The following is a 14,966-nucleotide window of genomic DNA, read 5'->3' on the forward strand; positions in this document are numbered from 1 at the left end:
ATCTATATGGAAGCCATAATAATGAAATGGCTAACCTAACTTCATTCAATATTAATGACTTTTGCCAAATTTCACCTGGGAGTGGACTCTGGCCTGACTGGAGTCTTGCTGAAATGAAACTCCTTCAGTCTTGGGTCTGCCCTCAGGCTGTACACAATGGCCTAGCATCTGCCATTACAAAATATACAAATAATGCCACCATACTGGACAGCAGTTATCTGTCCACTATATAGATCCCCAACATATGCGACTTACTTTAATAACCACTTTACCAGTGGCACCACACCACTTCACTAGAGAACTCAATCATCACCACATTTCATTCAGTCACAATCCCACTTGCGATAAGAAAAAATATATCTACACCACATAAAATTCGTAACCATATATACACATATCAATTCATATACAAGCATCAAAAAATAACTCTTATTACCACATACACAATGACTGAAATTCCAAATACTTTATATTCTTAGCATAACAAATCCCAAGACCTTCATCACTAAAAACTATACAACACACTGCACCAAAATGTTATCACATCAGAACTACAGACACACAGCCATCATTCATCTATAACTTCCAAAACATCCACTAAACTCTCCACAATTTCCGACATTCATATCACTGGCCAGCCATATTCAAAACAACTACACCATATACGAGTGATACAATGAAAAAAAACTAACCCCTTTCACCAAGTGCCACACTTTAAAAACTTTGTTCTGATTAGCACCAGGTGATCTTATCCAGTTAAGGGAGTAGACTCTGGAATGCAAGAGGTCTTGCCAGGGGGTATTGGTTAACCAAGCTCCTTCCAATTCAAAGTTTGTCCCTGAACCAAACAGTTTCGTGGCATCATTCAAAAATCGCAAAGTGTGTCACCCTGGTGGGGTTTACAGCATAGTTCCTTTACCCATGGCATGAAAATGATTCTTCTTGCTACTTAAAAATAGAGATGACATTCCCTGACTATGGTGCGCTAATCATGCATTTCACTATCCTACCAGTCCATCACCCACTTTGCCACTTGATATAAAGCCATTCTATAATAGCTGACTGATACAAGAATCACGTTAATGACTAGTCATTATATACCACTCCTACCACACTCAATATATTTCTAACATTAAAAAAACATGAATATTCTCATTGTTCTTATCCATAATGAATTATAGCCAAGCAATGCATAAATCCTGCCCCTAAATAGGATAGGCAGTCCCCTCCCCATCTTTCCATCGTAGGCAACTTCAATTTCCTTTCATATTTAAATACATACAAGACTGTGCATGTGTGTATGTACATACATAGCATATAAAAGTATGAGGCACAAGCATATAGTATATATGTGCATATACAGGCATACACATATGGCATATACATACTGGGTATGTATGTATGAATGTAGGAATCTGCTCATATGTAAATGAATGTGCATGTATGTTTTAACAATTCTGCTGGTGTGCAAATATACTTAATTTAATGACCCACAATTATGAATGAAGGAATTATATTCCCAAGTACAAATGCATACAAATCAGTAGGAGTGTAAGTATGAATACATCCAAGTGGTTTTCAATATATAATTCTCCACAACACTCATTACAAATTGAATAAACAGTGACAACCAAACAACTAAACCTGTGATTAGGAAACCACAATTGAAGATATCAAGAATGAGTAATGGACGTGTTCAAAAAGAACCACTAAATATTTCTATTTCTTTTTTTTTTCTTTTCAGTTTACTTTCAATATAAAAATGTAACCCATCTTTTTTTTCTCTTTTCTTATCCAAGATCATGCACTGATAGGAGTACAAAATGACTAATAAACAATGTTGACCACTACATCCCCAAGCTCTACAAATATTCCTTGCCAAACAATGCAGCATCTGGCTACATATAAACATAACAACCACCTATGATCATTGCAAAAGGAATTATGTTTTGTAGCAGTTGTCACATACACGGACTGGGTGGTCCCATCCACGTTCTTTGACTGGATGAAGGTTTTGGGAACATGGATGGCATACACCCTCTCCACAAGCTCGGCAGTGATGTAGCACTAGACGTGGACCAAACGGTGACTTGCACACAGCACAATGCTCTATTTCTTCATCCGGCACCCAGTATGTTGGTCGAGCTGTATGCTTAAGTAAATCTGCAAACAGATTATTCCATTTCAATAAGTATGACAACTACAATGAACTCTAAATGTACATACATATATACATTCATACATGAACTTGAGGCTACGTATGATAAACTGATGAGGAGAAGATGGGACCCAATGAATGTTGCTCCTTTCCTGTGTACTTTAACAAGTAAATACATACATTGGTGGTTCCAGCTTTTGGAAAAAGTCTGTGGGGGAAACTAGTAATTTTTTTCTTTTTTACATCATTCAAAATATAAAACAAGTAGTAGATCATATAAAAAAAGTTTGTTTATATTATAGATCACCAATGGCTAATTTCCAAGGATTTCCACAAATCAAGGTAAGTAATATCATTCAGGAAATTGATCAGGATGATACTGGGGCCAAAATAAAGAATAGAAAGATTCCCAAGTTACAAAGACTTGACAATGGTGACGAGTGAATTTGCAAATGAGCTGAAATTACCATGATCAACTTCTTCACATGAATCAAAGTTTCATGACAAAGTGACATCTTGAACACAAAAGAGCCACAAACCTGGCTCAAATAGCAGAAACTGATCAACTTAAAAAGCAAAATGAGACTTGTACTGACTGGGGTACTGACCACATGTTATCATGCAGCCAATGCTTTTGGGACTGCTTTGGGGTGTCTCCATGGACTAGAGTCACACATCCTATGTTTATGTCAAGAGTAAAATCTCTACTCATAGAGGAATGATGCTATTATTGTACTAAGACTGTCCCTCCTTTATCCTCTTCCCCTGTAACTGTTCTTTACCATTTCTATCAGAGAGTACAAAATATAGCCAAGGAATTAATCACGGAGGAGAAATAGACTCAACTTTGGGAGAGTAGACTTCTCAGCCTTGAGGAAATTCTTTGAGGATGCAGACTGGGAGGAGAATTTGATTAATGGATCAGCCTTAATTTTCTGTCTATCTATATACTAAGGATTTTCTCCCCCTTCTAAGGGTGGTAGCTGAGTCAAAGGCACACACCCACACCCACTCTCACTCCCAACACATTACACTCCCATCTTACCACCTCATAGATGAAGGGTCATCCCTTTCTCCTGCCCACTGCCTGGGTCAGAAGCAATGCAGTATGACAGTACATTCACAAAGCAGTTTCACTTAATCAGCAATCCCCCATCATCTCTGTCCCCTCATGTTGAAAATAGACAAGATGGGAAGAAAATCTTCAGGCTGTGTCAAAGTCCCATATATACAGAGCCATCCTCCACTCACCCCTATTTTCTGCCTTCTCCCTTCCTTGTTCAACAGTCATTCCCCTCTTGCTCAGACCCCTTTTCACCCATCCATCCATCCATCTCTTTTTCAGTCATTCCCTCAAGTTCACTCCATCCACCTCTGCTTCTCACACCTCTTTTGGTAATCCTTTTTTTTCAGTCATTCTTTCCATGTATTCAACCCATAACTAGTACTCTTTCCTCTTCCCTAATTGCCATTTCCCTTTCCACCCCTGCTCTCCTCCTCACCTCATTTTTCACTATTCAACCTTATAACCCCCATCATACTTCTGAGACATTTCATCTTGAACATATTTAAACTTCTCCTTTCTGCCTCTCTAACACTAAATCTCTGCCCTATACAGTGTTGTCGGCACAATCACCCCTTCATATGGTAATCTTCTCTTTGCATCCATTCCCAGATGCAGATTTCTCATGACACTTTTTAATCCCCAAAGACATTTACTTGCTTCTCTCAATCTACAATTTACCTCTACCCCCAACTCCTCCATTTCCTGCCACATGCAATCCCAAATACTTACAACTATCCACTCCCTTTAGCCTCTTTCCTTCATGACTTACTTCCAGCTTGCTGCTATCCACTCCCTTGTACATCTCATCACCTTACTTTTACCCACACCATTCACTTTCAACCTTCTCCTATTGAATACCTTCCCAGACTCTATCAATGCCTTAACCTCTTCCAAATGATGATGCCTACATAGGTGTCACGAGGCATGAGTGGGTATACAAGGATACCAGCATTGGCATCCTAATTACATTTATTTTGTAGTTGTAGGGATGGGGAGTGAGGTAGTATGTGTGAGCAAATTTTGACGCAGCCCGAAGGGATTTCTCCCCGTCTTCTCCTTCATGCATGGGGGGACGGAGAGGGGGGGTCGCCGATTTAATGAAGCGGCCTTGCTGTGGATGTGCTGTGTCTTGCGACACTGCTTCTGACCCAGGGCAGTGGACAAGGTGCAGGGATGACCCATCATCCAGGAGGTGCTAAGATGGGAAGGAGGGTGGAGGGGTGTGGAGTGTATTCAGGGATGAAATGGGTGGGAATGATTTTATGCCTTTTCCTTTTTGGCTACCTCCCTTGTAAGGGGGAAAAAGCCTTGGTATATGTATGTATGTATGTAGCTGAGTGACCCTCAAATTCTGTGAACTGGTTTGATCGCATTTTCTGTGCTTATTATTACTGAGCGAAAGAGAACTTTAAGTAAATCATCAGTGACTATATATTTTATAACGCAAGTATTGTGATGCATCACTGAATCATCGTACATCAGGCATCTGATGCTGTGCATGAGAATTTGACTCGTACTGAAGAGATTAATCCCCCCTCTGACCCTGCCTCAATTTTCACCACCTGGAAACCCACAGCCCCATATTGGCTGACAATGGTCCTCAATGTCTCCTATGTATCTCTCTTGGAAGCAGCTCTGGTGTGCTGGTTGTGTGATATTTAAGTAGGACTAGTTCTATGTTGCTGGTCAAAAGTAGCACAATGAAGCAGTTGTCAGTTATCAGCTCTCCTTATGTGAAAAGGTGGAAGAAATGACAGAACTTGGGCCCAGTTTGGAGACCAATTGGCAGCAGTATCTCCAAGTGTTAGTGTGTGCACTGTTGGATTCTGAAAATGGGCGGCAAGGAAATGATTCTCTCTGCCTTCCATTTTCCAGGACAACAATTACCAGGTACCTTTCACTGATCCTCTATGTATTCCATTTGTATCATGCTATAGTCTTTCATATATTGAAATACAAAGTACTACAGTACAGACATTCTATATATATGTTCAATTATAATTTGAATCCTTTTGAGGTTTACCGGCAATACAGATTATTGGTGACGCCCTCCTATGATCAAGCACAAAATATATATATATACATATATTTTTTTTCTTTTTTTTTATGTTGAAAAGACCAGGTATACATACATACACCAAAGGCCTTTTCCCTCTTAAAAGGGAGGTAGCCAAAAACAAAAGCATAAAATCCACTCTCACCCATTCCATCTTCATATACTCCACTTCCATCCACCCACCTCCCTCCCTCTTATCTTGGCTCCTCCTGGATGTCAGGTCATCCCTGCATTTCGCCCATTGCCCTGGGTCAGAAGCAGTGTCGCAAGACACAGCACATCCACAGCAAGGTCACTTCATTAAATAGGCATACCCCCATCTCCGTCCCCTCATACAGAAATGGAGAAGACAGAGAGAAATCCCTTCAGGCTGTGTCAATTTATTTTTTCACACATAGTCCCTCTTTCATGCATCACAGCATCATCCATACACAACCATTCTCCATTCACCCCTATCTTTTGTCTTCTCCCGTTCTTCCTCAACAAACATCCCCCTCTTTTCCAATGCCTCTTTTGCCCCCATCCATCCATCTCATCCTTGGTTGTCCCCTCATGTTCACTCCTTCTACCTCTTCCTTCCATTCCTCTTTTACTAATATTTCTTTACTCATTTTTTCCATGTGTCCAAACCATCCCAATACTCTTTTATCAACCCTATCTCCCAATTCCCTTTCCACCCCCATTCTCCTCCTCACCTCCTCATTTCTCACCTTATCCAGCCTAGTGATCCCTACCATATTTCTCAGGCACCTCATCTTAAACACAAACTCCTCCTCTCTTACGTTCCATGTTTCTGCCCCATACAGAGCTGTTGATACAATCACTCCTTCCTACAATCTCCTCTTAGCATGAGGAGGTGACCAAGGACGAGATGGATGGATGGGGGGGGGGGGGGGGGGGGGTAAAAGGGGTATTGGGAAAGAGGGGAATGTCTGTTGAGGAAGGATGGGAGAGGACAGAAGATATAAAATAAGGGGTGAATGTAGAATGGTTGTGTATGGATGATGCTGTAATGTATAAGGGGGAGTGAGTGGGGGATGGGGGGTTGAGGGAGTATGTGTGAAAAATAAATTGACACAGACCGAATGAATTTCTCTTTGTCTTATCCATTTATGTATGAGGGGATGGAGAGAGTGGGTCACCAATTTTATGAAGCGGCCTTGCTGTGGATGTGCTGTGTCTTGCAACACTGCTTCTGACCCAGGGCAGTGGGTGAGATGCACGGATGACCCATCACCCAGGAGTTGTCAAGATAAGAGGGAGGGAAGGGGGTGGATGTGAGTGGAGTATGTGGGGATGGAATGGGTGGGAGTGGTTTCTATGCTCGTTTTTTTGTTAACTCCCTTGTATGGGGGAAAAAGCCTATGGTATATATATGTAGTATACAGGAAAGGAGCAATACTTGTGAGGTCCTCTCTCTATCTCTCCTATTTATCATACATAGATTCAAATTCATGTATCATTTCAACTTGGGCTATATTCTTATTTTCCAAGAATATGGCCCAAGTTGGAATCATACATTTGGTGATTCCACCTGGGTCAGTTTGCTTCTGTAGCCAGGCCAATTCTATGTTGATATTGTTTTAAAGCTGGGTGGTGACCTGAACGATGTCATGCCAGTATAGCTCTTGCTTGTTGTGGGAGGGATTTCTTTGTTGGGTTGAAGTCTTGAGGAGTTTTGAAAGGAGCTTTGACTGAAAAGCCAGTTGAAAGGTGACATCTACACATTATAAATTAACCACTAAAAAAAATGTAGTAATGTATTTGTAAATCACAAACAACACCACAGTTGGAGCAGAAGAAAAGACTGGGAACAGAAAATCTACATATTTTGATTGCTAATTGCAGTCTTCTTCAGTAATACAAAGTGGGAAGAGGGTATGCTATATTCAAGTAAAACCCTTTTACAAAAAGAGAAACTAGTAGCTTCTTTCAGTGTTCCTCTCCTAGTTTCACTTTTTGTAAGAGGGTGCTCTTTACATAAACATACTATATATATATATATACATATATATATATATATATATATATATATATATATATATATATATATATATATATATATATATATATATATATATATATATCATCCCCCCTCCCACTTTGTACTACTGAATAGGACTACTGTTAGCAGTCAAAATATATAATTTCCCATTTATAGTCCTTTTTTTTTTATCTGACTGTGTTTTATTTGTGATTTTAAAACAAGTCTTAAAATCTAAGAATTTTTATGAATATAGCCCCTGAAGACCTCATAAACCCCTACCTTGGAGTCATCTTTAACATCAGGCTGGGTAAAGCTATGATGGAAAACATACAATCAATAATGACACTCATAACTCGTGGATGTTTGGTCAACCAAACTTACTACAACCAAGCAATTGACATGCTCAGTCTAGGATATAGGTACTGATACTCTAGATCAGATGTAAATACAAACTCTTAAAATGAAACCTTTCAGGTTCTACTTACCAATTGGATATTTTGCCACAGTAGCCAGAGTCCCTGAAATGGCTTCACTAACTTGTCTAACTCTAATTTCCCGCTCATCTGCCAAACTGTGCCTGCCTGTAATCAAGTAATTATATTTTGTAATCACCACACCATAGTTCAAGTTTCAAACATGAAAAAGTATAAAAAAATACCAAAAGAAGTTAAATTAGCTACAAATTACACTGAAAATATTGGTCACTAAACCAGGAACATGTACCAGTGCCATAAAATGACATACACTTGTCACCAGGGCATCAGGTATATGCTGTGGGGAATTTCAAATTTCAATGAAACAAGGACCCATACAATGTAAGAAGTAGAGTACATTAAGCGCCAAGAGCATCTACATTTGCCCAGTATAGAGTAGGAAGTAAAAGGAGGGGGAAGGAGAGGAGGGGAAGGAGAGGAGGGGGAAGGAGAAAAGGGGAAAGGAAAGAAGGGAGGAGGGGAGGGAGAAGGAGAGGAGGGGGAAGGAGAGGAGGGGGAAGGAGAGGAGGGGGAAGGAGAGGAGGGGGAAGGAGAGGAGGGGGAAGGAGAGGAGGGGGAAGGAGAGGAGGGGAAAGGTGAGGAGGGGGAAGGAGAGGAGGGGAAAGGCGAGGGGGGAAGGAGAGGAGGGGGAAGGAGAGGAGGGGGAAGGAGAGGAGGGGGAAGGAGAGGAGGGGGAAGGAGAGGAGGGGGAAGGAGAGGAGGGGGAAGGAGAGGAGGGGGAAGGAGAGGAGGGGGAAGGAGAGGAGGGGGAAGGAGAGGAGGGGGAAGGAGAGGAGGGGGAAGGAGAGGAGGGGGAAGGAGAGGAGGGGGAAGGAGAGGAGGGGGAAGGAGAGGAGGGGGAAGGAGAGGAGGGGGAAGGAGAGGAGGGGGAAGGAGAGGAGGGGGAAGGAGAGGGGGGGAAGGAGAGAAGGGGAAAGGAGAGGAGGGGAAAGGAGAGGAGGGGAAAGGAGAGGAGGGAGAAGGAGAGGCAGGGGAAGGAGAGGAGGGAGAAGGAGAGGCAGGGGAAGGAGAGGAGGGAGAGGGAGAGGCAGGGGAAGTAGAGGAGGGGGAAAGGAGAGAGGGGGGAAGGAGAGGGGGGGAAGGAGAGGGGGGAAGGAGAGGGGGGAAGGAGAGGGGGTGAAGGAGAGGGGAGAAGGAGAGGGGGGAAGGAGAGGGAGGGAAGAAGATGAGGGGGTATGGGAGGAGGGAGAAGGAGAGGCAGAAGAAAAAAGATGAGGGGAATAAAAGGAGGGTTACAGGAGGAAGGAAAAGGTGAGAAAGGTAAGGAGAAGAGGGCAGAAGAAGAGGAGGGGAAGGAGAGCAAGGAAAAGAAAGTAGGAGGTTGAAGAAGGGAAAGAAAGGAAGGGGAGAAGTAAAGGAGGAGGAAAAGAGAGCATGAGGAGAAGAGGAGGGGAAGGAGAGCAAGGAAAAGAAAGTAGGAGGTTGAAGAAGGGAAAGAAAGGAAGGGGAGAAGTAAAGGAGGAGGAAAAGAGAGCATGAGGAGAAGAGGAAGAAAGGGTGTTGAGGAGGAAGAGGCTATGAGAGATGGGGAAGGAGAAAGGGGAAAATGAGAAGGGGAAAAGAAGAGAGAAGGGAGAGACAAGGAGGAGGGGAAGGGAGGAGTGAGGGGAGGAGATGAAGGGGAAGGGAGGAGTGAGGGGAGGAGATGAAGGGGAAGGGAGGAGTGACAAGAGGAGGAGGAAGGGAGGAGTGAGGTGAGGAGGGAGAAGGGGGAGTGAGGAGAGGAGGGGGAAGGGAGGAGAGGAGGGGGAAGGGAGGAGAGGAGGGGGGAGTAGGAGAGGATGGAGTGGGGTGGGAAGTAGAGGAGAGGGAGGACAGGAGGGGAGGACAGGAGGGGATGGCAGGAGGGGATGGCAGGAGAGGAGGGAGAGGAGGGTGAGGAAAGAAGGGAGAAGGGAGAAGGGAGAAGGGAGAAGGGAGGGGGAGGGGGAGGAGGAAGAAGGGGAGGGGGAAGAAGGGGAGGGGGAAGAAGGGGAGGGGGAAGAAGGGGAGGGGGAAGAAGGGGAGGGGGAAGAAGGGGAGGGGGAAGAAGGGGAGGGGGAAGAAGACGAGGATTACCTCAACGGCAATAACCAGCACTTCTACCATGGGGGACAATAATGCATCAAAGACAGGTCCGTAGGGCTGGTCAAGGAGACCATTAAGGCAGAAGAAATGAGGGATATTAAAAATTAAGCAATGAGCATTCTTTTTCAGAGAGATTAGTCTCCAATCATTTATTTCTGCTACATGACTGGTTCATAAGGATGTCACTGAAATTCCTAAAATACTGAGTGTATAAAAATTAAGCAGTAAATGGCCTATAGAGAAGAGGGCATTAAAAGAAAGGGGATGAGGAGAAAGGTAGGAAAGGTGCAGGGGAAGACTGAGAATGGGTTGTTGTTGTTGTCGTTCCCTAGACTGTCTGTCCGAGCAGTCCCGTCTCCCCAAGGAAGGCCACAGCCGAAACTGGGTTTTCCCACAAATCCTTTATAGAGTGTATGTTGTGTTGTTTGCGTGCATGATTGTGTATAATGCAGTCTTCCATTATGTGTTGTATGGTATGGGGTGAAGTGTTACATCCTGGGCAGCTGTTCACAACACGGTCGTCCAGCCTCTTCTGGTAGCTTAGAAGTGCTGGGTGGTGACCGCATCGCAGTCTGGCCAAGTGGACTCTGTCCTTACGTGGGAGAGAGGATTCAGAAGGGTGGATATCAGGGGGTCTGGCATGCAGCAGTGTGTTGTCTTTCAGTGTGTTAATGGAGCGGTGAGTGATATGATTATGAATATGTTTCCGGAGGCTGGTATTTGGTGGTTGTGGAGGAAGAGAAGAGAGTATCTGTGTGTAATAAAGGTCTTTGGGTGTAGTTTTAATGTTTCTTGGTGTGTGTGGGTGTTCTGCTATGTAGTGTAGCGGGTGTGATGTGTTTGTGGTGGCTGCAGCAAGTGTTTGTGTGCCTCTCATGTCGAGGTGGTCCTTGACTTTGAGGACTTTTGTTTCATGGTGTAAATGGTCTGTAGGTGATGTATTTGTGCAGCCTGTAATTGTTTTTAGGGCTTTGTTTTGTATGATTTGAAGGGTGTTGTGGTGTGTCTCACTGAGATTAGGAGCCCATGCAGGACTCGCATAATTCATCACTGAGCGTATGCATTGTTTGTATATTGTTATATTAGTTTCTTTGTTTTGTCCAAATGTTGTTCCAGTGATTGACTTAAGTGCGTTAAGTCTAGGTGTGCATTTGTTTTTTATGTTTGTGAGGTGTTGTTTGAAAGACATGGATGTATCGTATGTTACACCAAGAATTTTCGGTGTGTTTGTGTGTGGTATTAGAGTGTTGTTGATGTAGAGATGAGGTATGTATTTGTGTTCTTTTGTCCAGTTGGTGAGAAGTGTTGCTGTAGATTTGGTTGGAGCTATTTTGAGTCTGTTTGTGATGAACCATGTGTTGAGTGTGTCAAGGTAAGGCTGGATTATTTCTGCAGCTTTGTCTGTGTTACGATGTGTGCATGTGATTGTTATGTCGTCTGCGTAGGAAAAGATTTGTATTTCTGAGGTGTCTGGCGTGGGTAAGTCATGCATGTATAGATTAAATAATGTGGGGGATAGAACCGACCCCTGTGGTACTCCGTTCTTAATGTTTCTGATGTGCGATGATTGGCCATTATATGACACATGAGCATTCCTGCCTGCCAGATAATTGGCCAGCCATCTTTTGGTGTTATTGTGCATGTCTGAGAATGGGTTGGAGAATGGGGATGAGGTGGGGAAAGCAAGAAGGGCATAGATAGGAAGGAGACAATGACTAGTCCTTCTGTCTCTGGGCTAGGGGGAATATATGCTCTTTTATAGAGGCCTAACCTAAACGCATCTTTCATCTGATCAGCCACGTTCAAGCCATTTCCCACTATTGCAAAAGTAATTTCTATGTGATTGTGCATCTTCTGTTCCCATTACTCTATCCATGAAATAACACAAGCCTATACTTATTTTTGTTCACTATATCCTTGACAAGAAACTCTCCCTTCTTTTGTCTAACTTTCACCACTCCTTCCAATTTATCATACTCTTCCATTCTTAACTGGTCCATGATCTATGCAGGAGAGCCACAGCTCCCAGGAAATTGGCCATTGCCAGTTACCTCAGAGCCATGGGTCTCTCTTGCAAGAGACATACATACATACATACATATACCAAGGCTTTTTCCCCCTTACAAGGGAGGTAGCCAAAAAGGGAAAGGCATAAAAACACTCCCACCCATTTCATCCCTAAATACACTCCACACCCCTCCCACCCTTCCTCTCATCTGAGCACCTCCTGGATGACGGGTCATCCCTGCACCCTGCCCACCGCCCTGGGTCAGAAGCAGTGTCGCAAGACACAGTACATCCACAGCAAGGCCGCTTCATTTAATCGGCGACCCCCTCTCTCCGTCCCCCTTTGCATATACGGCGAGGACGGGGAGAAATCCCTTCGGGCTGCGTCAAAATTTACTCACACATACTACCCCACCCCCCACCCCCCTGCCCATTCCTCCTCATGCAGTCACAACATCATCCATATACAACCATTCTCCACTCACCTCTGTCTTCCGTCCTCTCCCTTCCTTCCTCAACAGACATTCCCCTCTTCCCCAAAGCCCCCTTCACCCCATCCATCCACCTCATCCTAGGACGTCCCTTCATGTTCACTCCCTCCACATCTGCCTTCCATACCTCTTTTACTAGTCTTTCTTCACTCATTCTTTCCATGTGTCCAAACCATCCTAATATTCTTTCATCAACCCTATCTCCCAAATCCTTTTTCACCCCTGTTCTCCTCCTCACCTCCTCATTTCTCACTCTATCCAGCCTAGTAAGCCCCACCATACTTCTCAGACACCTCATCTCAAACACATTCAAACTCCTTCTCTCTTCTTCCCTTATGTTCCACGTTTCTGCCCCATACAGTGCTGTTGGCACAATCACTCCTTCATACAGTCTCCTCTTCGCATCCATTCCCAAATGTCTATTCCTCATTACACTCTTTAAACCACCAAGGCATTTACTCGCTTCTCTCAATCTACATTCTACCTCCACCTTCACTCCACCTTTTCCTGCTACATTTGCACCCAAGTATCTAAAACTATCCACTTCCTCCAGTCGCTCTCCCTTAATGTTCACTTCCAGTCTACTGCCACTTTCACCCCTTGTACATCTCATCACCTTACTTTTACCCACATTTATCTTTAGCTTTCTTCTATCACATACTCTCCCAAACTCTGCCACCAGCTTCCTCAATCCCTCCTCTGACCCTGCCACAAGCGCAGCGTCGTCCGCAAACAACAGCTGGCTCACCTCCCACTTTTCTCCATTTTCTTTAATCATCTCCAATCCCTGACTCACTACCCTAGCATTCACCTCTCGCACCACCCCATCCATGTATAAGTTGAACAGCCAGGGCGACATAACGCATCCTTGACGAAGTCCCACCTTTACTTCAAACCACTCACTCTCTCCATTTCTAATCCTAACACATGCTCTACTACTCTCATAAAAACTCTTGACAGCTCCCAAAAGCTTTCCTCCTATCCCATAAATCTGCATAACCTCCCACAGTGCCTTTCTGTCTACCCTATCATAAGCCTTTTCCAGATCCATAAAAGCCCAAAAAACATCCTTCCCCTTTCCTATAGCTTTCTCACATATCTGTCTTACCACAAAGATCTGATCTACACAACCTCTACCCGTCCTAAATCCACTGTTCCTCACCAATTACTCCTTCTGTTCCTCTCCTAATCCTCTCAATTAAGATCCTCCCATAAGCCTTCCCTACTACACTCAACAGGCTAATCCCTCTGAAATTACTACATTCACACTTGTCCCCTTTTCCCTTGTAAAGAGGAACTATACAGGCACTTCTCCAGTCCTCCGGTACTCTACCCTCTCTCCAGCAAACATTAAATAACCTCACCAACCAGTCCACCATCACTGAACCTCCCTTTTTCAGACATTCTGCATGGCATCCATCCAGACCAGGTGCCTTGCCTGCTTTCATCATCTTTACAACTGCCTTCACCTCATCCTTCCTTATTTCTCCTCCATTCTCCTCACTCATCACTCTCATTTTCTTTGCATTTCCCACTGCAGCTATCTTTCCTTCCCTATCCTCCTTCACATTCAGCAACTCCCTAAAATATTCTGCCCATCTTCCCCTCACTGCCATCTCTTCCATTATCATCTCTCCATATGTACCTTTTACCTTTTCTTCCCTACTTGATTCGCCTCCTCTTCCTCTCTTAATTTCTTTCCAAAACATCTTTTTATTACTTTCAAAATTTTCTGTCATACTCCTACCCCATTTCACATCTGCTCTCCTCTTTGCCTCCTTTACCTTTTGCTTTACTTCTCTTTTCTTTTCTTTGTACGTCTCATATGACTCCCCTGTCCTCTTGCAAGAGACAACTGGCTGAAAGTGGTAGGGGGGAGGGGAGGAGTTGACAGATGTCAGCTCTCTACGTGGAAAAAAAAAAAAAAAAAGTGTATAAATTGTTGTTAAATTTGATGGAGATCTTGGGCCTAGTCTGTATACCAAGTGTCAGCCTCTTAAGGCTACACCTCCTGATGGAAGTGAAGGGGTTCATAGTCTTTCGAAAAGGGTTAGTTTTGCTGTCAATCTTGCAGGACCATAACATATGGGTACTTTACATTGGTCCCAACCACCTTTCTCTTTGATCTGTCCGTTACTGGCAGATTTAATGCTCTTAGTGTAACCTTCAATGGATTATTTGCCAGGCAAGGATTTAATTTGGATGCTGCCCTTTGTATTCTCTCAATCTTTCTTGTAAAGATTGACCTCTCATTAACAGACGTTCATTAGCTGCGTTTGCGGTGTTTTTGCTGTGTTTTCGGTGTTTTTGGTGCTGTTGTTTAGTGCCGTGCAATCACTATTCCACCCAAAAACCACTCCAAATCAACGGATTATTCACATCAACGGACACCGTTACCCCCCTTTTAGTCCGTTAATGAGAGGTCAATCTGTATTTTTCATTTTGTGTAGGGGGGCCATACCAATTATGTATATTCCAGTCCTGGGTGGATTAATTTCCATCATCTTTTCATCCATATATTAAAAAACCTCCTTAATCTTCTGGAGTTGTTCACAAGTTCCTCACACAATCTTACTGATATGTCTATCAACACTCCCAAATGTTTCTTCTCTTTTGCCTTTACTTGCTTCTCAAGAAAGT

At 43.5% G+C, this 14,966-nt stretch overlaps 1 protein-coding gene across 9 annotated transcripts in view; it reads right to left on the reverse strand.

The window, feature by feature from the left end:
* Positions 1 to 1,572: 1,572 nt before the first annotated feature.
* The window catches only part of LOC143040987 (zinc finger FYVE domain-containing protein 1-like), a 62,124-nt gene continuing 48,730 nt past the window's right edge, over positions 1,573 to 14,966 (reverse strand). For 7 of the 9 annotated variants that reach the window (XM_076212456.1, XM_076212454.1, XM_076212455.1 and 4 more), the window contains 2 exons: positions 7,753 to 7,848; positions 1,573 to 2,163 (listed from right to left, as the gene is read on the reverse strand). In XM_076212456.1, coding sequence (XP_076068571.1) covers positions 1,943 to 2,163; positions 7,753 to 7,848 — 317 coding nt within the window. In that variant the 3' untranslated portion in view covers positions 1,573 to 1,942. Of the gene's footprint in view, positions 2,164 to 6,814; positions 6,975 to 7,752; positions 7,849 to 14,966 lie in introns of all 9 variants that reach the window. The other 2 variants (XR_012967767.1, XR_012967766.1) reach the window with 1 other exon arrangement.

This window comes from Oratosquilla oratoria, chromosome 30 (assembly GCF_046742065.1).
Source record: "Oratosquilla oratoria isolate Oo_2021 chromosome 30, ASM4674206v1, whole genome shotgun sequence".
Lineage (NCBI taxonomy): Eukaryota > Metazoa > Arthropoda > Malacostraca > Stomatopoda > Squillidae > Oratosquilla > Oratosquilla oratoria.